This window comes from Falco punctatus (assembly GCF_963210335.1).
Source record: "Falco punctatus genome assembly, chromosome: 2".
NCBI classification, from domain to species: domain Eukaryota; kingdom Metazoa; phylum Chordata; class Aves; order Falconiformes; family Falconidae; genus Falco; species Falco punctatus.
The window spans coordinates 9,652,545-9,676,780 of record NC_137581.1 but is presented as its reverse complement, the minus strand read 5'-3'; the positions used below and the strand labels follow the sequence as shown (position 1 = coordinate 9,676,780).

Genomic DNA, 24,236 nt, shown 5'->3' with positions numbered 1-24,236 from the left:
TACTTCATCTCTCAGCAGGGCTGCCTGCTGGACCTGGTGATCCTGCTTCTGTACAAAGGGAAAGAGCCTCCACCTACCTTGCTCTCCTTCCCTCCCCAGTTCTTCACTCCCTCTCTCCCCCTCGGGCTGGCAGGATTCCTGGGGCAGAGCATGCAATCAGTTCGCAGGGAGCAGCCGCAGCCACAGGAAAGATGCAGAAGCAGAATCAGAAGGAGCACCTCTACAAGCTGCTGGTGATTGGGGACCTGGGAGTGGGCAAAACCAGCATCATCAAACGTTATGTCCACCAGAACTTCTCCCCCCATTACCGGGCCACCATTGGAGTGGACTTTGCCTTGAAGGTGCTGAGCTGGGATGCTGACACCGTGGTACGGCTGCAGCTCTGGGATATTGCGGGTGAGTACAGAGAACCATTTGCCTCATAACCCATCCAGAGACGATACAAAATATAGACCCAAATTCATTTGTACTGGTCTTTCTGCTGGAAACTACCAGTGCCTGTGCAGTGAGGGAGAGGAGACTGAGGAGAGAGAACTTCTAAACTTTCTAAAAACTTTCTAAAGCCTTCTAAAACCTTTCTAAAAGAGAAAAAGAGCAGATGAACACTCTGGAGTTTCCCTAAAGCTAGCAGCCCCCCAAACAAGGGGTGTCAAAGTGAAACCTGCTGTGTCTGATTTTTTCTCCCAAGCCCTTAAACACGTGTGGGGACACGGGCACCTCTCTCCAAATGCCCCAATCCTTCCCCTGCAGCTGGTGCTGTTCAGCTTGCCTCATTATACTAACAGATCTCTGACAGGAGAGAAACAAGAATTTCCTGTTACATCGATTTAATTTAGTGGAAGAGATGCAGCATTCAATAAAATGGTTAAAATCATTGTTAAAAAAATAAGGAAAAAGTGTCACTAAATTTCTTTCTCAGAACACCTTCCTTCTTCCTTTCCTTCCTCTCTCTCCTACCTTCTTTCCTTATCTCCAATGAAACGTAAACAACTTCTGACATGCTTTGAAGAAAGAAGTGTTTCTGCTTGGCAATAATCCTGGTTGTTAAAAATGTATTCACTCATGTTTACTTGTCCTTATTCAAACGTCAAGAAAAAAAAAAAAAATGGTTTACTCTGTGCCAGGAGAGAAAGAATAAAGAAGTCCAGCTATCCTTGCATGCGTACATAATTAAAAAGCATAGAATTTGTCACTGTTACTGCCAGTGCTTTGGAGTTTTTATCTTTGGCCTCCAATTAAAACCACAACAATTTTTTTGCCACCCCCCCTTACTAGCAATTAATTTGGATTCAGTCTGCAAAATACAAGTTTATCTTGGCGGCATAATTTGCATGCTATAAGTAATCATTTTTCATTTAACGTTGGTAGGAATCCATGTATAGGTCTAACACAACGGCCTACGGCAAAAGCGAGAGCATTTCAAAATTTGAATTCGATAAAAGAGTTAACCTTTGTTAAGTAGGGAATAAAGGTGAACATTATATCAGCTGTTAGGCAACTGTGCCAGCCGGTGGCCTGAGCTAGGGGTTCAGTGATCTAGTCTGGCACAGCACTGAGCAAAACTAGTGAAATGAGAAAATTCTTGACATTCTTATTGGAGGAGGGAGCGCCTTTCTTCTGCGCTGAGCTGCCTCGGGTCTGGGCTCTGAATTTGGCACCAAGGCACTAAAACTTATGCAACGACTCTGCTTTATGCAAAACATGCATAACCTCAGCTTTTTTACACATCGGTAGAGTCTTGTGGGTTTATGATATTCAATACATTTATGCTCGGTTTTCTTTTTATTAAAAGTTGGAATAATGGGGAGAGCATTACTTTTATTGCTCGCCAGTGACCAATTACAACAATAAATACATACACATCCAGCAAAACTGTTCTGCATGAGAAAAATCATTTAATAGTAAATTCTGAATGCATCAGGGACTTAGCGAATGTGTTTTGCCTGCCTTGTTTCAGAGATTTATTACACTACTAATCATGTGCTGGTGGATCATATGATGTAGCTTTCAGTCAGGCTGCAGGAGCAATTACACCAAGTTGTAGTACTGAATGACTAGCATGCTTTCTGAGTTATCACACATGACAGAGAGAATTACAACACAGTCCTAAATTTCATATGAATTGCTCAATTCAAAGCATCTCTGTGAAGGTCAAGACAGTGGCTGATAATATAAAGAGTTGCTGTCTCAGTTTTAATGACTTCTGTGTAAAGAGCTTTGGCTGTTGATGGCTGTACATAGAAAACAAGTTTTGTAAGCAGCACACTGAAGTCACACCAGCGTGGTGTTGGCGTAGAAGTTACCGTAAGGCATCTGGCTGGTGAGAAAAAAGTTGTTTAAAAATGAAAGCAAAATAAAACTGTTTGGAAATATGGAGGGAATGGAAGTGTTTTATCCTGGCTGTGGCTAGTCATATATCACCACTTGCAAAACACAAATATGCAAGGAGAAGAGGGAGGAAAGTAAAACCTCTGGTCTCAGAGCATCTTCTCTTTTTTGGGAGAATCTCTGTTATTAGGTCCTGTTTAGCTTTCGGGGTAAGGGAATAAATTTCCAGTCTCTGACCAAGTTGAAGGATGTTGGCTTAGGATTCAGGACATCTTGAATTGAAGCAAATGCTGCAAATGTATCAATAATGTTTCATGTCAGTATTTATGTATTGATATATATTTATACGTGTGTGAGTGTGTATATAGATATATTAGGTATCATTTTAGCTCTTACATCCTCTCCTCCCCCTCTACATTATACAGCCAGTGAACTTACTACTAAGTGTAATGTGTACTCTTCATTGCACTTCACTATGTACATTAGTGGGTAGTAAATTGTTTGACAATCTAGAAATAATTTTCTCAAAAAGCTTGTGAGTAAAACTAGTGTCAAGCTTATCTACAGTATTAGTAGGATTTACATATGTGGTGACTTCACTGGAGGAGTGATACTCCATCTGTGGTAGGACCAAGCAGTTTACCCTTGTTTACCCTTTACAGACATGAGAAGAAAAGCAAATTTAGTTCATTTGGTGCCATCTAATTTCATAGTTAATGTAGTATATATTTCTGTAACGTATTCTTCTGTATCATTTAATTTGGTAAACAAAACTACAGTAAGATCTAATAGCTAAATGATGAAACTGCATTTATTTAGATGAGAGATAAATGCTGAACAATAAGGATAACTAAGCATTAGAAAAACTAATTCAGGGATAAGGTAGGTTCTGCGTCGCATATTATTACATTAAGGCTTGAGGGCTTTTTAACAAATAATGTATTTCTGAAGCTATGTGTGTTAAACAGGAATAATTGGACAAAACTTCATGGTTTATGATGTTATGATATCTGTAACAGCACTGGCATTAAAATCTATGAATTTATGTCTGATTCAGCGACGTGCCTGTTTGAAGTGACTGAATTTTCACTATAGTGTGTGGGAGGACATGTATGTGGTAGAATCCTCCTTGTCTTTAATGTCCACAAAGCAGTTCCACTTTATTTCACTGAATGTCCCAAATTCTTAGTTTTGGTGTTCATGTCCCTTTTAAAGCGTGCCATTACCTCTACTGCTGTGTCCTACATCTTTAAATCTTGCTCCTCAGTCATTTTCTTTTTTTTTGGGGGGCGGGGGTGTTTCCTTATCTTTTCTGCTGCCTCTGCATGAGCATCCTTTAAATTCATTAACAGACAGTTAGAAAGAAAGCTTTAAAAGAAACTCTTAACCATATTTTGAACAAGGCTGCTGGGCCCTGCAGATGCAGGCTGGGACCGCTTTTGAAGAAACCAGCTACTGCAGGCAGTAAATCCACGTGTGTTTGCTATTCACTTCTCTGCAAGGCTGCTCTCACTGCTGCTGTCTGTGTTTCATGTCCACATGGCCCCAAGATTTCTCTGCAGACCAGTTTTAGCTACAGATTTACTGCAGGGAGCAGGTCTGGGAGTGCAGCGGAGGGCAAAGAGCAGCACTTCAAAACCTTTCCCCCCCCCCCCCCCCCGCTACTTTTTCACAGCAGTGTCAGCATCACCATTATCCCCCCTGCTGAGTCTGTGTGAGCTGGCTTATTCATTGCTACCAAAAATATGGTGGTTTGCTTTTACAAAGCTTCTCATCTCATAAAGAGTTGGACCAATGCATTGAAGGTGTCCATATGATACTGGTAGTGAAAGAACAGTTTCATTTCCTTCCCCTGCAACTTTCACCTTCAGAAACAGTAATCTTTGCACAGATATAGGCAAATGCCTCTGCAGTTGTAAAGATTTTAAGACTGTTATGCTCCAGAAGGAGTAAATGGACCGTTCACTAGTGCCAGGCACAGCACATCCTCAGCGGTTTAGGCTTTTAGTGGCTGCTAAGCATTGCAGTACATATGCATAAATGAGATAGTCATGGTGATTTATAAGGGTAAGTTACCTTGAAATTACTGTTCTGCAAACACAAATAAGTCCCTGGCTGTGGTGGGTTTATTTCAGTATAGATCTGCAGTGGGACCCATGGGCCTGATCCTGCTGACAGCCTGCTTTTCCACATTCTGGGGTGGTGAACACCACCTCAAGGCTTGCTTAGGTTTCAGTCTGTAAAGATAACTTGAATTTAAAGGTGAAAATTTTGCAAGTTGTTTTGAAGTGAAAGGTAAAAAATATTTAAATTTTCTGCACAATTTCCAGCTTCTCAGCATTGGCTAAAGGCCCTCTGTAAATGCATGGTAGTTCCCAGAAACTTTTGCCTCTTAGGATGAAGGATGATGGCAAGAAGTAAATCTCATTGTAAAATTGGGCATTAGGCAATTTTAATCAGTTTTTATCTTGCACTACATTTTAGATGCGGTGGGCAAGATGGTGGTAATTATCTGAGTTTTAGCACTTTATCATTAGTTTTTATAACTTTATCAGAGATCATAGTGGTTAGTGAAATCTGCAGATTTCTGTACGAGCCATGCTGGCAAATTTATGTGGGGTGTATTTTTATAAACCATGATAATTCAGCTTTTGATGCTTTAAGCCCATAAAATAATACCTTTCCCTGCTGCAGAAGTGCCACTTGGATTGGGATAAACGTTCAGGAAGGTGCCATTCAGACAGGGAATCCTGTCCTTTAATGGAAGTCTTGTTGCTTTAGCATCTCGGTCTCACTGGGTTCACTTTAAGATGGGCTGGGATTCATCTGGTTTAACAAATAGACATCTTGTACGGAACCATCTGAGTATAAGCTACTCACCCCGTGCTCACCAGGGGCTTGAGGGTAGAGGTTAAATACCTCTATAATGAAGCTTTTGTGACCACTCTTAAATGTCTATCCTTGCTGAGAAGATGCCCCTAGATACCTCTTCTCAGTCGAGTACAAAAGGATCTTAGATACACCCAGCTAATTTTTTTGAACCTAAATTAGGGCTGATGAATCCCCATGTAAAGCACTGTCCCAGTGGGCAAAGGCTATTAAACTTGTGGGGTTTGATGCCAGATGCCAGTGGCCTTGCAAGGGATGCAGTAAAATACCATGGGCCGGATCAAGCAAACATTTCACAAGTTTCTTACCTTTCCAATGAAAAGCAAACCCCATCTTCCTCCACCTCTCTTGCAATAAAACAGACTCTAATGCTCAAGGCTGCCTGTGAGATAGCACTGAATACCCAATGCTCGATCTATTTTGTAGCCTAATTACTGCCTAAGCCATTGTGTTGCTGAAAACCTAAGGCCAGATTCTGACACCTTTAATACATCAAACAGTGCCTATTTTCATGAGTAATTCTGCTAAATGAAAAGGTTTTAGGAACCTCATCTATTAAGATAGGGGTTTGTTCACATAAGGAAGAATCTTTGGGGAAAAAAAGAGTTGTCCTGGACCCTCTGACAAAATATGTAGCTCTCCAAACACAATGCAAATGCTAGAGATCACTTTTTCACAATTAAAATGAAATAAAAGTAAAGCAATTATGCAAACGACATAGAACTAAAAGTCTCTGGTTTTCAAATCACCTCTTTTTCCATTCAAAGTTTCACGATGTCTTTATGCCAAGTATGTTCATGTATTAATTGCAACTGATGGGGAAGAAGACCACTTCAGAAAGGGGTTAGGCAGTTTATTCAGCCAGCAGCTCCATTCTTTCTCTTTCTTTGAAGGCATTGATAATGGAAGTGGTGAGCCCTGTCATCCTGCATAAGGCTGCTTTTACAAACATGGTGGCTTTTCTGTGCAGTGAAAAACCTAAGTACCTGCAAAAGCAGCTGGAAGCAGGAGGTGCAAACATTGTGGGCCACTACTAGCCAGAAGACCACATCATGAGAGCCTTTTATTCCTCTAATAACTTTGTTTGTGATTAATGATTTTATGATGCGTATTAGTAATTTAGTTCATGTTCCATGACGTGTCCCACCTGTCTTAGAGATCTGTGTCCCAATAAATATGTGTAAAGCCCAAGTTTAGCTGTTCTTACATCATCTACATCTCATCTAGAGTGCAAGCATCTCTCAAACTTTGCATGAGAAGTAGAAAGTATAACTGAAATATAATATGCTTCAAAAACTGCTTGTTATGTTGCTGCTTGCCTCACTGCTAAGTTTCTACCAGACCTTGACTTTTGTTTGAAGGCACCTTCTTGCAGATGAAAAAAAGTTGCTCAACAAGGAGATTATTGAATAGCACATGACTTAGCCATTTATCTGATTAGCCCACTGATAGGTATCATAAGACATTTTAATAAAGCATAGCCATAAGAAATTTTCAATATGACCTCATATTTCCCAGGAATTATATATTTCTGTTTTGCTTTATCAATGGGACACAGTGTTTGTTTAAGGTAAAAAAAAATCTAACATGAATTTGGAGCAGACAGACATCCGCTTTTGGTTTCTGTATCATGTGAATGACTTTCTCCTTCCTGCAACAGCTGGTGCATGACACCAAAGATAAACATCACAAACAGATGGTCTTGACCCCATAAGTGCGTTCAGTGCTATTTCCATTAACTGAAACTGCATGGTCTGGAAGCCCAGTAATCAGCACTCTTCAATTCTCAATCCAGCCTTACATTTGACAGCACAGTTTCCATCAGATAAAACCTCCACAGGTAACCTTCCCAGGGTCTGAAGCAGACTGCCAATCTTCTCGTCTTCCTAACTTATTCAAGATTATGCACGTTGAGAAAATAAAGCTAGAAACACGTTTCCACTGAATGTTGTCTATTTCCATAGCACCTTTTCTCAGCTATAAAAGCATATGGCGAAATACAAGAGCTGTCTTGCTTAAAGACTGCTGTTGTTGTGAGATGTTTCACGAATTTACAATTCTACTTTTTCGGATCACAGCTCAGCAGTAGACATCCATGGAAATTCTATTTTTTCACTTCAAGAAAAACTCTGTGTAATTTATTTGCATTCTTGGAAACATTTTTTCAAAGTTCCCATGAAAACAGCTTATATATTTACAAACCCACAGCTGATCAACATACCACATCCTGATCTCAAGTGTGTTAATTTTTACACTGTTAATCATATAAAATGATAGATATTTACAAATGTCCAAGTTTGAATACAATATGATGTTAGCTCACAAAAATATTGTAAAAACTTCCCAGAAAACATTCTGAATTTAGAAAAAACCCCATGAAGCTTCTGAACAGATCTAGTGTGAAACATCTCCTCCCAGATCTTTTCACTGGAGCAATACAGCTCTTCATATTGCTGCTGCTCTGCTATTTCTTAGAACACTTTCCATGTTTGTAAGGCTTTAAATTTGCCTTTCTCACCTCTGTGTTTTAGTTTGCCAGTACAAGCAAATTCATAATGACTGTAATGCCTGGTATGGCTCCAGAGCTTAATTATGTTACTGTTGATTATTATCACTTGCATGAGAATGTGCAGTATCCTCTTTGTGCATGAGCAGATCGGCTGTTAGATGTTTCCCACAAAATACCACAACATCAACGAGTTTCCAATCTGGTACCTAGATATTTTTGTGACTCCTGTTTAAATCCCTATAATGTACACCAAGACCCTTGGTACTGTCCACATCTCTAGAAATCTGGCAGCTTAATAAGACTGTACACTAAAGTTCAAGCTTGTCATAAAGTTATTGAATTTCCTCGGCTGTTCGCTTTCTAACTCCTTTTTCATGCTATATAATCTTTTGCGTTTTCATACAAATGAGCCTAGCATGGTACTTGTCATTATTTAGACAAAGAGTAGCTTTCCAGAGACTTACAAAATTAAGTCCTACCTTTAGTAACGTTCTCTTAGAAAACCTGCTATGTGAAATATTGACCTAGATTGGAAGCAATGATTTTTACAAGGTGGTGTTTTTTTTTTCCCCCTCCTACTTTCTTTATCACAGGTCAGGAAAGATTTGGAAACATGACCAGGGTATATTACAGAGAGGCCATGGGGGCATTTATTGTCTTTGATGTTACGAGACCTGCAACATTTGAAGCAGTGACAAAATGGAAGGAGGATTTGGACTCTAAGTTGGTTCTTCCAAATGGAAAACCTGTGCCGACAGTCCTCTTAGCAAACAAATGCGACCAGGGAATAGATGTTCTTATGAACAACGGCATCAAGATGGATCAGTTCTGCAAAGAGAATGGGTTCGTGGGCTGGTTTGAAACATCAGCCAAGGTAATGTTTCCATTTCTTTTTGAATGTTTCTCCAAGCACAGAGAAATTAGCTTGTAAAATACTTCACTCAATTGAAATGTGTACCTTGCAAAGCTCCTCTTTGATGGAATTAATTAAAGGTGAACTTTTAAATTAACACATTTCTATTTCTTTTAGGCCTTTTATTGCAAGGCAAATTATATGTGACATTCTGAAATGCTGCTGCTCTAATCATAGGTCAGCAGTAAAATATGTATCTGGTCAACAACTTACTGCATAATAGCCTGGGGAGGAAGATGACCTTTGGCAAGGCACAAAAGCTACCTCTTATGAATGATATGAGGATATTTTTCATAATTCTTAACTGTTAATATTATCTCAAAATATTTATATAACCACTATGCCTGAGAAATGCTGATCAGAGTCAATAGCTTTATTGTACTATCTTCCAGAAAAAAAGTCAGTCTACTGTAGCACTTGTACGATGCCTATTGTTAACGAGCTCTCATTCTCAACAGCCTTTGAAAAAAATCACATATCTGGGGAGGAAGGAAAGTTCAGTGGTCAAAGTGCCGAATGAGCTGCTCTGAGGTTCAATTCCTTGCCTTGGCACAGATTTCCTGGGCACCTATAAGAAAATGGAGATAAAAATTAGAAAGGGCACTGAGACTTTTAGAGTATAAAGGCCCAAGGTACAGTGATCCTGTATATCAATTTGGGATTTCTCAGATAATCTCAGCACATGCAAGATTTGGAAAGCTGGCATGTGAAATATTGATTTGAACACAACAATTCAATGGATATTGTGTTTATTGTCTTCTTCGATAATGAAAGTTGGTGTCATCATTAACAGCTCTGGGGAACGTTTGGATGTTATAAATATAAGCAATCTATAAGTCTGCTTTGACCTAGATTGTTAGTAGGCTGAAAGCTACATTCAATTGTTCAGTTTTTTTTAAACACTTTATTAGAGTTATTTAAGAAACTTTGGAGTGTATACTTGTATTTTACTTTTCTAGTCTTGACTCCCTCCTTCTTTAAGCACTAATATTTCAAAGTGTCTAGTTCTGGTTTACAAAACAGGCCAAGCTCTCTTACATCAGGTTCTTCATAATAATTAAGGCAGAAAGCTAATTATTCCGCGGGGGGGGGGGGGAGCGGGGGAAGGGGGGGGGGATGGGGCGAGTGGAGAAAAAGAAAGGAAAGAAAAAGAAAACCCAGAGAGTGAAGCATTTGGAATGGCAGCTGTCAGTAAAGGTGTGGAGAGTTAGGGGTTTACAGCACAAATTATTATTATTTCTTTATATATATATATATATGTATTCTGGCCCTTTCCAATATTTTATTAGGTGTCTAATTGTCTTTCAGGCCACAAATAACAGGAAATATCTGGTTTATTTAGAATTTAATATTTAGAATCCAGTTCACCAGTGATGTGTAGCACTGTATATGGCTGTTTTCTTCAACATTACTTTTTCTTCATTTCTGACATGTACATGAGCGGACATTTCCTAGGACAAGAACTAATTCACTGAAAACTGAGGCCTGAGGGCAAAACCACTGCAAAAATCATGTGCAGAGATATGAATCGCAAATTGTTTTAAAATGCTAGCATCTAAAAGACCTTCAGAGAGAATGAGAGGGAACAGGATGGACCATTGTTTAAAGGATACAGGGCTATAGTTTCATTATTCTAGGTTTGGATTAGCAAAGTCATGCAGCTGGTCACTGCTCTTCGGCCTTTGAGAAGGGAATCTGTCCATTGAATTCCATACATCAAGCATCTGTCCACTTCTTAAAAGAACAGCCACATTTATTGCGCCAAGGGCCGTTGCAGGTCATGACATGGTATGAATGTACAAACAACTTCAAAGGTCACAAAGAGGTTTTACTGTGAGGATGGATCCAGTCTTGGGCAAAACTATGGAAGTATAAAGGACATGTAAAGTTTAAAAACAGAGGAAAATTTTACCAAGTCTTTCTAAGCCACGTAGAATTCAGATTCTGAGTTATTTTTAATGAAGGAAATATCTAGCTTCTTCCTACTTTATTTAACTCAGAAGCCCAAGGTGTCCTCAGGTTATCCATGCAATCATGTAGGAACAGAAAGAAATCCAGTTATGACAAGACTGGTCTTCAAAAGCCACTGTGAAGGGAGCAGTGGGAGTTAAGAACACATAACTCTGTTATCAGACTGTTCACTGCTGATATAGACTAAAGGCTAGAAACTGTTATTCTGCAATCCCCACACCTGATTTCCACCGAGAATTGGAGGCTCCTGACTTTAAAATGATGTAAAGAAGAATAATTCTATGAAAGACGGTAGAATCACAATGTGTAGGCTAAGTTAGATCAGAATAATTTTCCCACCTGGTCTAAGTTCTGAACTAAAGCCTACATTTTTTTTTTTTAAACAAGAATTATTATTAGTGCTGTTTTAGAATATTGGATGTTACATGTACCTGGTATTCTTTCAGCCTAGGGTATATTAAATAATTGAACTTGGGTCTGGGGAAAATAAAAACCTAGCTATGTTTGCTGTAGAGAACAGAAACCCTTTTCTGAAGCGAAATAATACTGACAGAGAAGTCATCATATTGCAGCTAGCAGTTTTAGCAGTTCAAATAAGAAATAACTCTTTTTTGTGGTATCCTGGAATAATTAGATCTCCAGAGGTTTTCTGCAGACGTGCTTGGAAATGTTATTGCCTTCAGAGCAAACTGGATATGATTTATGCATTTTGGAAAAACAAAGGTGATTACTTACAAAAATACATCTTTTAGTTCTGGTTCCCTTGCAGAGTAGCATGCTGTGTATGTACCTACCATATTTCAAGCTGTCAACGGTCTGAGATTTTTGTCTGTAGCATTGGCAGATTACACCAAAACCCATCACTGCATTATTCCCTGGTGCTATTTTTCTAAAGTTAACGACTTCAATATAAAACATTTGAGCCACCTAATGCATTCTCATGTATTAGTTTTGATTCTTACATTAATCTGAAGGAAATACTCAGCCTGTTCCAATCTTCTGCTCCCTACGAAGGTAGAAGAATTTGTTCTGGTAGTTTGCCATGTAAGAAAGGACTTGCTGGGCAATAGCACAACGTTATCACGTCACGAGTTATACATATCACCATACATCCAGCCGAGAGCCTGATCTTTTTTATATATACATATTTAGTTTGCTCATATGGATTGCAGTCTGAAAGGCACATACCCAGATAGTAATGGAATAACCGTGAAAGAGGCATTTTTTAAAAAAAGGAGGGAAGTTTCTCCTTCCTGTCACACATCTGATTATCCAGCATGGGGCCAGAGTAGCTGAGAGGTCCACTCACATTTCCAAGCCTTTAAATTGTTCTCACCACAATTTCTAGTTCAAAGAGGTGACCTTTTGACTTGGATTAGAAAAGCAGCAATTTCAAGCTTATTATCACTTTATGAAGAAAATGGAAATTATGCATCAAAACAGACAAGTCAGGCAAAACTAAATGTTCTTGAAAACACCTACTCCAGAAATAACTTGAAATGCCTTACAACCGACCACAGCTGTGCTGTGATTGTGCCCAAGTTCCTCTTTTCCCTGCTGTAATTCAGCTGTTAGAAATAAAGAATTAGGTGAAAAGACACTCACATTTTGTCCCAGTTCCCCAGAAGGGGTGGTAGCTGTGCCTTTCAGATCCTAACCAAACTAGCTTAAGCACACAGCTTGTTGTCTGCTGAGCATCACAGCCTGGAGACTGAATAAACACCGAGTCCCTGGGCTATTTGGATACATCCTGTTTGGATGAGGAAAAAGTTATAGATTCTTTGCTTCTCTTGGAAAAGTGGGTAATAACATGTCCTTCCTCCAGCTCTTGTCTGACAGGCAGTCCACAGTCTGTCATAGTGCCCAAATGCTGGACTAGGAATCAGGAGTCCTCTCCATCACTGATCTACCGGGTGACCTTCAGAAAGTCACTCTCTCCTCTGGTCCAGCCTCTTCTTCCACAAAGCAAGGACAGCAATTCTGCTCATCTTACCAGTGAGCTCTGTGAATAAACCAAACTCTGTTAGCCCTTGTTTAAATGACAAATTCTTCAGTTCTTCTGACTGGGCAATTATTATAAAAGTTGAAAAAAAAATAATCTATATGGTAGACTTGCAGAAGAACAGGATATACGGTTTTGATTTCCATAAAGATATCTGAGGTTTGGACATTTATTTGAATGAGGCTGACACACTACAGCTGATCTGCTGATCTGGTAACTGAAACCAAAGCAATCCATCTGATACAGCCAGACCCACTTAGAGAGGTATGGCTCCTCACAGTGTCCTTTTAATTTACTCAGAAAAAAAGAGTCTAATGAATCTCACTGCACACAGCGAGGCAAATATTTAAGCTTCTGCCATAAACCAAGAAATGAAGCTGACACCTAAGGCAGGCGCTTTCAGTTCAGATATACAGTCACTGTGTGGAATCCTCTGCAGAGTTCATTTCCTGTAACTAAAAGAAGTTGATTCAGATTATCCTAAACATATGAGCTGTCCTGTAGCTCTCTGGATCACTTTTATGAAATAAATTCTTTAGTGCTGGCCAAAAGCTGGAAATTCACAGAATCACAAAATGGTTGAGTTTGGAAGGTCATTTAGTCAAACAATTTTGTCGCAGAATATCCACCCAGCTGTAAGAACTCGATCACAGAAATTACCTCGTTCTCAAAGAGTTGCAGTCACAGAAGTTGACATCCGTGAATTTCATGTTCATTCATCTAGATTGTTTTTAACTCGTATGGTTGTGTTTCTAGGAAAACATTACCACAGCAATATGGCACATCTGAATAAGATGCTGCTGCCAGCAATTTCCAAGGGAGCTCTGCTAAGTGTGCATGTGGAGCCATTCCCTCAGATTCCTTGCTCCAGGGTTAAAACATCCTGAAAGTAATTTCCCTGCTTCTAGATTTTAGCACATTATAGAATCAAAAAAAAAGGTGGAAGCTATGTGATTCTCACTGGGCTCGCATCTAATACCTGAATATTTCAGAATTTTTAAATGTTTACTTAAGGGAACTAGATTCCCTTCAACTCCAGTAGTAGAGCCCAAGGTTGTGTCTCTAAGCAGTGCTGGCTCAGACCTCCCCAAGTGTCCATGTTAGCCAGCTGCGCCTGCATACGTGTTGTTGTTCACCCTGACTGCAAGGTAAGATGCAGAAGCATCAGATTCAGTCAGAGAAAGAAACTACCCAAATGCAGAAAGGGAGCAGCTTTGTACCAGAAAACAACCAGACAGACAAATCTAAGATACCTGCATGGCACAGAAGGAAAAGGTTCATCTGGAAGTGAAACAGGCCCATAAAACTAGCAAATGCCTTCCCTCTCTGTAAAGAACTAAGAGCCAGGGTAGTCTGTGGGGATTTATTTCATATATTAAAATGGAATGTTCTAAATGTTAATGTTCTGCATCTGCATTGGAGATGACAGATAAGGGGGAAGGCAATCCAGAATGCAAAGAAGCTTGCTGAGCTTCTGTACTGCTTTGAGACACTTTCAATGAAGTATTTCTTTTCCTTCCTGTTGATTGTTGCATTACAAGACTGTGACATTATTTCCCATAGCAATAGGTTCAAAGGTTTTAAATCATTCAGCTCTCCCTCCCTGCACTGAGTTGCTATCCATTCCATAAAACTGCCCTTCGGAACAACACATCTGAAGGAGATCGATCTACAGAGCAAACTATAATTTCATTTGTGTCTTTCAGCGTTCCTTTCTGGCTTTCGGAGATTGCTCAGAGTAATTTTCTTTGCCTTGCTTTCTTTGGTAATACAATAAGGAGTAGCATGTGCTGATTTTCACTTTTGCATTCCTTCTTGATGGGGTCAAGTGAAAGACTGACTCAAGTGGCCAAACATCATCACAGGAGCTGGGTTCAGGTCCTTGCTCTGGCAGACAGGTGGGGTAAGTCACTTAGGGTTGGATTCGTGATTTAGCTCTTGCATCGCTGACTGTGACAGTGTGTTTCAGGTGCTGGGGCTACTGAGGCACAAAAGTCACAGGAATGGGTTAGGCACCTCAGAGGACAGGGTAAGAAGAGATGCTCAGAAAAGGGTTTCATAAAAACTAGCACGCTAAATCAGGATGTCAATGTGAGAAGCAGAGCAAAAGCAGGAAGAGAGGACTGATAGCAACAAAGGCACCATGATACAGGTAAGATCCTTTTTGGAGGAGAGGAGAGGAGAGGAGAGGAGAGGAGAGGAGAGGAGAGGAGAGGAGAGGAGAGGAGAGGAGAGGAGAGGAGAGGAGAGGAGAGGAGAGGAGAGGAGAGGAGAGGAGAGGAGAGGAGAGGAGAGGAGAGGAGAGGGAGAGGAGAGGAGGAAAAAGAAAAAGTGAACTGCAGCAGTCATGACAACTCCTACGGTGTTTTGTGTAGAGCAAAAGCGCTATAAGGGAGATGACAGTTAAGGCATTTCAACTTAGAGACCCTCTGAATGACATTGTTTCATACTGTTGTCTCACCTATATTATCTTTCTTTTTGGAAACATAATTCATTTTATTTTTAGACATAAGTGGGGCTTTTACCGTGTTTCAGTACAATTAGTAAGATGTTTGTGATTACTCTTCTCTGTCCAATCTTACACCGTGATTGCTGGTTTCTTTGTATTTGTTGGGTGGATTTTCACCTGCTCCTTTTTCTCTGTCCTTCCCTAGACTGCCTTTCAACACCTCCTGCTCTCTAAAATTACCAGGTCTCTGGGTGTCTGTGTCTGGATAGCAGATCACCTTCTACTGTCTGCAGCTGCTTTGCTGCCTAGCAGAATATTGATTTTTCCTTTGCAAAACATGCTGGAGGAGGAGAGGTGCAGAAATCAATATTTCATTAGACAGACCAGAATACAGCAATGCCTGATCCACAGACCTAGGACACGAAGTGGGCACCGTGGGATCAGCGTTGTAACGAAAGGCACTAGTAGCATGAGAAAGGAAGCGGTCAGGGCATGGAGCTGGGACAGCAGGTGTTGCTTCGTTGGCACAAGCACAGGCTCCTTGCAGCAAGTGACTTAATGTGTCACTTCTCCTCCATACCATGTACCAGTTGTTGTCTGAACCATGGGAGAAGGCTGGAGCGAGACACAAGCCCAAAACCAGCTGTGCTCTCTACCGGGTCACCCTGCCTTTCTGCTCCCCTTGCACCCTGGCAGAAATTTTCACCCACACAGCTTAGGCAGTTCATGTAAACGTTCAGGCTGAGAAAATGCCTCTGATCCAACACACACTACGGGCAGGACTTTTTATTCCTTTTCTCTCATACGGAACAAAAGGCAGAAATTGAGTCTCATGGGGGCAAATGCTTTAAATAGTGAATTCTCACAAACCAGCACATTTTGCTTGAAGAGGTGAGAGCTCAGCAGGCGCATCTGAAGGGATGATACCCTGGCAGAGAGGAAGGTGGGCACGGACTGAAAGCAGAAGCCTTTTCAGGTGGAATGGCCAGAGCTGGGGATGATCTCTATCTGCGTCTAATCCCACTTCACAGATGTTCAGTAGATCTAGGCAGACACCTACCAAGGAAACAGTAAACTCAATCTAAAATGCAATTAACACTGTAATAAGGGATATGGCTCAAATTTGGTAAATAATTTTATTTAAAAGGAGAAAAATCAATGCAGAAAAAAAGAAGCTTTTAATTTACCTATTCCCAAACCTAAATATTTTGACTTTTTATGTCAAAACAATACTTGCATGTTCAAATTTGGCTTTCTTCCCCCAGAAAGCTATAGAGGTTTAAAAAGAAGTTTAATAATCCCATTTCATTTTTCTTTGAGTTCTGGCTCAAAAAAAAACAACATTTTTTTTTCCTTCTTAATTTTTAGGCTTGGTTCTGACACATGTACTTCTAGAGGGATGTACACCTATACCTATTTTATGCTTTTGTGGGCTTGGATTTTTTCCCCCTTTCCCACTCCTATAAAATGCTGGCCTTAAATCTAACAAAGAGGGTTGCTGTTAATACATCTGAACATTAATCAATATGGGCACAATCTCAGATAGTCCCTAAGACGTTATTGAAAAAATACATGCTGGCGTCCCAAGCAAGAATCAACACATGGGTAAATTAAAGGGTTATCAGTCCACTGATAAAGTACAACACAATTCAAAAGATTCTTATGTGTGTGTTTTTGTGCATTTAACAATCCTGTTTTCTCTTCAGTTTTCTAAGCAGTACCGAGAGATATTTTTCACTGCTTATTCTTTCTAATAAAATTTCACAGTGTTCTGAAAAAGACATTTGGTGCATGCTTGAGGAATTTGCTTGTCTGGTCTGAAAGTGCCATGTGATACAGCAACATTTTAACATCTCAGTACAGAGCTGTTTTCCAGCTCTGTATTACTTTCCAGGGGTTAGTATGTAAATGACTTGTCTAAAGGTTTGGATTTTTACAACCAACTGATAACCTTTACAGGTCAAAGATCAAATATTTAAGTTCACTTGTGTAGCTGAAGAAACCTATGAAATCTTGGCACTAATTAACATTCTCATTTAGATCCCCAGGTGGTGCAAAGGGATAGTTAATGGAATTTGTGGGGCTTTGCCATTGATTTCAAGGGGACTAGAAATCAGCCTCACAGAGTCCGTTACTTCAGACTTTGAGCTTCATATAACTCCGACCATCTGTACTGAAACACACACAGACATGTTCTCTAGTTTCTTTTATAGCTGAACTTCATATTTAAACATTTCATCTGACTTTTTTTGAACATACACATTAAAAAAGATGTTTCACATGTTAAATTTTACAGGTTATTTTATTAATGATGCTGAATTGATGCTGAGCATTTGGTGAAGGTAGACTTGATGGCATTGTGTGCATGGGTGTTTGTGGTCTCAGTACAACAGACTTGGAACATTCAGCTTGGAAACCTGGGTAGTCTTCAATTGCAAATAAAAACATAATATTCATGGAGCAAGAGAAGTATGTGCATATACATAAATACATACAGATATATATTGGTATGCATTTCTGTATGTATATATGTGGGTGTGTGTTACGATTTCACTGAGGATTGACGCTACAGTGAGGTTTCTATCTCCTGTCACATAAAATAAGTTATCAGTGGTGATAGTAGAAGAGTGTGTTTTTATGCCTGAAAGCAAATCCAAACAAATCAGTGGCTGTCATTAAAAAAAAATCCTTACTCCGTATTACTGCTTATTTTATATGCTGTGTGGAGCTGTGTCTCACTGGTCAGGCTGCTTCAGCTTTGCTTATTCTACAGAGTAAGGGTTGCTGCAAGTTAAATAAGCTATTGAAGTAAGCCATGTGTTGAAAAAGATGTGCTTTGCCTTGAATTCCAAACCCCTAGACTGAGGATTTCAGTCTTACAAATGAAGCCAACAGTGGTATATCACTTCTGAAGCAATACATTTGGCATAGGTCAGCCTCAACAAAAAATGAGGACTCCAAATGATACAGAACTTTTTTTACTGTTTTGTGAATAACTTGAGGTTGTTTCAGTTGATCCATTTATTCAATGAATCTAGTTTCATTGTGAGCACTGCATACAGAAATCTTGAAACTGCAGAAAAGGCTTTAAAAAATAAGTGCTATCGATGGCTGTAGTTGCTGATAGGTAATTAATAATTTGAACATCAGAGTAACAGTTATTCAAGCAGTGAAATACAGAATCTGGAGCTTTACTTCAGGCATCTGTCTTTACCATCCCTCTGGCATTTGTTTGTTTAGTTTATTAAAGCAATTAAATCACCAAGAGTTTGGGGTAATTTAAAATGAGCTTTGTGTATAATTTCAATGAGATATGAATCATAATATATGTAAAAACTAACTAACTTAAAAACTACAGTAAGCATTATTTAATACAGTCAATTTCTGAAAGCTGTTTATTAAGGAAAGTAAACTTTTGATGTTGCCTAGAGAAAAGTTTGATTATGCATAGGAAATATGCAGCATGGTGTAATTAATATTGACTAATCAACCTCTCTTTCTTTTTCACTTGCAGGAAAATATAAACATCAATGAAGCTTCCAGATGCTTGGTGAAACACATAATTGCGAGTGAGAGTGATCCAGTTCAGTCTATTGAACCAGATATTATAAAACCACACTTGAATTCCTCCAAGATTGTCAGTTGTTCAGCTTGCTTTAAATCCTAAGAGACTTCCAGACTATTACACAACCTGAACAGCTATGATTCAGAATTTACATTTTATCCAACGTACCCATCCTGTCCAGATTTTCCATAAGCAGATTGTAATTTTCTCAAAAATATACTTAATTTTTTTCTGTAATTTTTTGACAGCTAAAATTTATTATGAGCTGTTCTTTGATAGCAACTATTCAAAACTGTCTTTGGCTATTGGTCAAATAAGATTCACGGTGACGGCTGTGTTTGCCCAGTTGGGTAGCACCACCAGTGATAACAAAACCTATTTCCTTGCAGTGTGGTTCCTGAAAGCTCCTATCTGTGATGTGACTGCAGCAAGACCCTACTTGCCCATTGGTCCTCTGGCCTGTCTTCTCAGTACCTTGACCAGGCAACCATCATCATTATACCATTTTGTCATCCCTCAAACTTGAGTGATCTTGTTTCGTATAAGGAAGATGACGACAATGAAAATATAGCTGTTCAGAAAGAGGCGACAAGAATGCCCACACTGAAATCTTCCCATTGCAAGTTCAGTCTCCTGGATGAAGTAGCAGGACTGAACACGAAGCAACTTTTCACATCATTCAGTTCTCCAGAAGATACCAAGTTCTGAGACTGAACCTTGATGCAGTATTGGCTCCCTCTTTCTGAAGAGTTACACTCTCATAGTTGTTAGCATTGTCTTCAGATGAAGCAAAATGGAACAAGTTAAGGGTGAGGGGTGACAAAATGGGGAATCAGGGGTACAGTCTCATAGGTGAAGCAGCTGAGAGTTCTCAGAAAGGTTATCTATTCTATAAAGCCAGCATTTCCTCTGAAAAACACTGATTTTGTTCCTGCCTCTCCATCCATCATGCCACAGATTTCTCTGTGTGTTTAAACTATGTATATTCTATAGGTCCCTGAATGCATCCCTCCATTACATTGATTCTCATGGGAAAATTCACGATCCACACTATAAAGTAATAGCGGAACTTTTCAGGAATGCATCTGTCGAATAGTAGGGTATTTGCTTTCTGAGAACATAAACCCCACAATTGTATGAATGATCACAGGAAGCAAAATGAAACAGTCCTAAGAAACACTCCTGGAATATGTGCAGAATTTGCTCAGCTATGCTGTGGAAATGAAATGGTTGATTTTCAGAGCCTCACAAAACATGCAGATTGGTGGGGCAGCTCAGACAAGTGTGCCTAGACAAGAAGTCTTGACATCTGGTTGCAAGTCCCTGCAAGACAAACTTTGCCTGTCTCCTGCCACAGACAAATCACTTGCATTTTCTGTTCCTACTCAGCCTTTTCCTTCCTAAGCTGTGAAATCTCAACGGCAGGAGCTGTCTTCTGAGATGGGTTTCTCTCCTTAGAGGTGTGTAACACTGTGGAGGGGAAGAGGCAGAACCTCCTGGTGTCTTGTGTTTGCAGGCGTCAGTACAATACTTCACTGAACACTTAGCTGGAATTGAAGGAGTGAAACTCTCAAAGGCTAGTAAATAGGTGTTGGGTAGGAAAAATGAAAAAAAAAAAAAAAAAACACCCAACTAAAATCCTCAAAATGTCCTTACCCTGTAAGAGCTATGGGGTTCGTGTGCCTCTGAAGTTCATCCCATTCTTGGTGGTGTTAGGTTTACAGCTGGACTTGATGATCTTAAAGTTCTTTTCCAAACTAAACGATGCTATGATTATACCACTAACTGATCTGTTACTGTAGAGGCACTGCAGAGGAGAGCCAGGGACAGAGACAGCCCTTTATGTGCTCTTCCTAAAGCCTTACATCAATATATGCTTGTCACAGAATTTTAGAATAAGAGATCAAGATCTGTGGTTTTAAAAGTAAAAATCGACATTGAAAATTAATCCACATGCACATATACATGTAAGGATCCATATATATCATGAGCTGGCTTCCTTTGAAGAGAGTAATTTTCAAGTTGTCTTGATTGCAGTGCTGTCCTTTAACACCTGTGTTAAACATCCTTTAACAGCTGCTGTGATGTGGGTTAAATAACCTTTCTGCCTCAGTTTCCTCATCTGTAAAATAGGGATTGATGTACACACCTACCTCACAGCACTCTTTGAAAGTTGCTGTTGGCATTGTGCTCTGAAGATATATGTTATACAAATGCCAAGCTCTGTTACTGCTCAGAATGAAATATGAGTGCCCTCTAGCATAAATACATGGTGCTGTAATGCCTTAATGTTCTAAATCTATCCAGGGCTGGCTTCTCTGTGCTGCAACAATTAGCTTCAATTATTCCACCTCGGTTAACCTAGTCGAGGTTATAAAGCGATGTGTGATTGCATGGGATCATTAGATTAACTGCAGATGGGTTGCAAACAGAAACTGTGGCTGCATAGATGTCATGGTACTAGTTTCAAAATGTCAGTAACAAAGCTGCAATTCAGAAGTAGTGCCAGGTCAGTAATTTCAAATATAAAGCATTATTTAAGTCAAGTTGTATGGATGCCTTATGAAGGGTAACTGTTCATACCTTGAGCCAACACTGTGGGGAACACCAGCACCTCAGATGTCTTCCAAAGGGTTAAGTTTTCATCATTTGAACCCAGTACTTTACTTATAAATCTGGATGCCTCAGGTGAAGCAGACAAAGTTGTCATTTCTTCCAAAAAATATTTTGTTGCTCAACTTGCAATGAGCATAGCAGCTGCTAATGTGTTTTAGTTATCTTCAGATCACTTGTCTTTTGTGGCTTGTAGCCAATATTCATTAGTCATAATGGTAACTTTCATTTTCATTTTGACAGCTATGGCTAAAGATCTGGTATAACAGTAATTAAAAACCCCACATAAATAAAACACCACAATATAGAACTTTTTTTTTTCTTCACTCTATTGTATAAACCTTCTTTAAACTATGAACTCATAATTTATTCCCTTTGATTCTGATGTGTCAGGTTTCACTGCAGTTACAGTTGTCGGGCAGAATTTCCACCTCTGGGAGATGGTGGACAGAGTTTGGCTAATTTCTACACTAAGGATTGTATAAGCTGTAAGTTCTGAAGTTATACATACTTACACCATAAGTATTAGAACAGTCTCGTGAAAAATCAGGCCTCCTTAGGAGGTTACATAATTCCAAATGTTCATTTTTATTTGTACTGAAGTGATAAAAATCTGTCAAGTCTCTTTCTATAATGCAATAAATGTGTGAATGCCACCCGGGTATCTAGCAAACAGAGCCTTTTTAGAAGGGGTTGTCATAGGCAGGCCAGAATAAAAACTTTAATTTGTGCCAGTACCCTTTCAGGAACAAATATAAAATTTAATTATACTCTGTCAGTCCCTAACAGGTTGGATTTCCTCAGTTTTTATTGATATATTCTGTGTTATGTGCTCTTTGCTCATCATTAGAGACCAGGTATCTTAATTGCATGGCGATTTCAAAATTAAATATTTTCCCCTTCTGTTTGCAATAAGTAATAGAAGACACAAGTCTCTATTGCCTTCCAAGTGGGCAAAGATACTGCAAAGTGGATTTAAAATTAGATTCCATTCTACTTCTCCGTAACCAACCCTCTGAGAGTCCCAGCACCTAGAACCACAAGCTGATGGGCAGATGAGGTGCCAGACATGAGACACCAGCCTGAAACACTCATGAAAAGTGCTGCTTGAGCATCTCCACCCGAAGGCTTCATTTTCCAGCTCATCCACAACACAAGTAACAACAGGATGTACTTCATTTTCCGTCTTAGAAGCTCCATACAAAAAAAAAAAAAAAAAAAAAAATCTCATGATCTACTGAACTAGATACCTTGGGAAGCATATACTTACTACTGATAGGAAAATGGATGGAGTGAAAGGCAAATATTACTCTATTATTACAGAAAGATCATATTTTATTTGACCAAGTTGAGCTTTCAACAAAAGTCACTTAGACTCTGAAAAATCAGGCTCTGTATCTTCTTATGCACCATTTTTTTTTAGATCACATATGTTCATTGAACTTTTCTATTCAGGAATAGTTTTTCCCAACAGTACCTTGAGTATGCAGCTTGAATTGTTGTATATCAATATTATCTTTTCAGATTTTTTTTGAGGGGGGGGCTTCTATTTTAACCTACCTGACCATATAAAAGGGGAGGGAAAGAGGGAGGGAGGGAGAGAAGGAGGGAGGGAGGCTGAAGGTGCATGTTTAAATAGCAGTTTTGTTTTACTTCTTACGACAGCTTGTCTAGCTGGATGAAGTGAAATTGGTAAATACATGCAGGAAATGCAATTTTATGTCAATTGCCAGGAAACAATCAATGAAAATATATTTTACTGCAACAATATTTATGCATGTGACTGCAGGTTCTATTGTAATAAAAGATTATATTTCTGAAAAAACACGGAATATGAGTGTTTTGAAAAATTAATTCATTAACCAAAGTAAACACGTACAAGTAGCTTTCCTCATAAGTAGTCAATCTCTGAGATATAGATATATATATTAATATTTATTTATACTGTTTACTTTCTGTACAACCTCTCTTTTAAACCATCCAGGTTGGTGTTTGACATTGATTAAAGGGTTACACATCTGAGACAGAAACTTTCCGCCTTTTCTCCCTTCATCATCCTATTTGATATGCAATTCCAGATGCAGCTTTTATGGCTGCAGCTCTTCAAAGAACCTCAGTTCAAAGTCTGATTTTACAGGCAGAATTTTTGGCTCACAGATGGGTGTATCATCAGTTTGGGGGCATATTATTAACCACATGCTTAATTCTTGGAAGTCTGGCTGGGTAATAAATGGCCTACATTTGCAGATTGGGCAGCTGCATGTCTAGGATGTAGTAACTACATTTGTCTTTAGCTGTCAGGGCAAGCTGGTACCTGCAGCACTGTTACACACTTGACCTTTTATGATTCCCTGGAAATATATAGGTTGTTTTATTTTTTTTTTTTTTTTTTTTTAAAAAAAGTACTTGTCTGCAGTGTAAGTCTAGTCTTTATTTTACAGTTTTTCGCTTTTCTGAAACAACAAAATAAGAAATTTACGTTCTGGGTTTATTGCCTTTTTTCATAATGCAACCTGACATTCTCCCACCCTATGGCTGGAGGTACCTCAAGACCCACAACCAAATCCCCAGCACTGAGTGACACTGTTGCAGCTACACTGAGCAATCAGCTCATCACAAGGAAATATCTTTGCACAATTTGGGAACATTCATTTCCTGAAAATCACCTCCTTTAAAGTTGCAGTGCATCAGCTGCCTAATTAAGATTGGAATCTCCACGTTTTATATTTCAAATGTAGTAACAGTAGTTTACAAACATAAGATACTAAAGAGAGCAAAGCCACAGCATGCGACTCCCTAGAGTGGGAGCTAAGCAAATGAACATCTCCTGGTAGACTTCTTTGCATGTCAGTAGCAGGAGAAAGTTGTTCTAGTGTGATATTTGCCTGGTTTCTTCCAGGAAATTATTTCAGTTAAGCCATAGAAGCTCAGTTCTACAGCAACTGGTAATATTTGCACCTGGCATCTACGGAGTTTAAGCAGTTGTAAAAGACAAGC

General features: G+C 39.3%; 1 protein-coding gene across 1 annotated transcript; it reads left to right on the top strand.

The window, feature by feature from the left end:
* The first annotated feature begins 63 nt into the window (after positions 1-63).
* RAB38 (RAB38, member RAS oncogene family) lies at positions 64-23,621 on the top strand. The gene is made up of 3 exons (XM_080376154.1): positions 64-396; positions 8,320-8,600; positions 18,576-23,621. Exons 1-3 carry the CDS (start codon positions 192-194, stop codon positions 18,726-18,728), a joined length of 639 nt encoding a protein of 212 aa, XP_080232280.1. The 5' UTR covers positions 64-191; the 3' UTR covers positions 18,729-23,621.
* The last annotated feature ends 615 nt before the right edge of the window (positions 23,622-24,236 follow it).

Excerpts from the sequence above, each read along its gene's own strand:
- RAB38 (XM_080376154.1), top strand. The coding sequence starts at position 192 with ATGCAGAAGCAGAATCAGAAGGAGCACCTCTACAAGCTGCTGGTGATT. Across the intron at positions 397-8,319 it reads GCAGCTCTGGGATATTGCGG|GTCAGGAAAGATTTGGAAAC; the intron begins GTGAGTACAGAG and ends TCTTTATCACAG. Across the intron at positions 8,601-18,575 it reads GGTTTGAAACATCAGCCAAG|GAAAATATAAACATCAATGA; the intron begins GTAATGTTTCCA and ends TTTCACTTGCAG.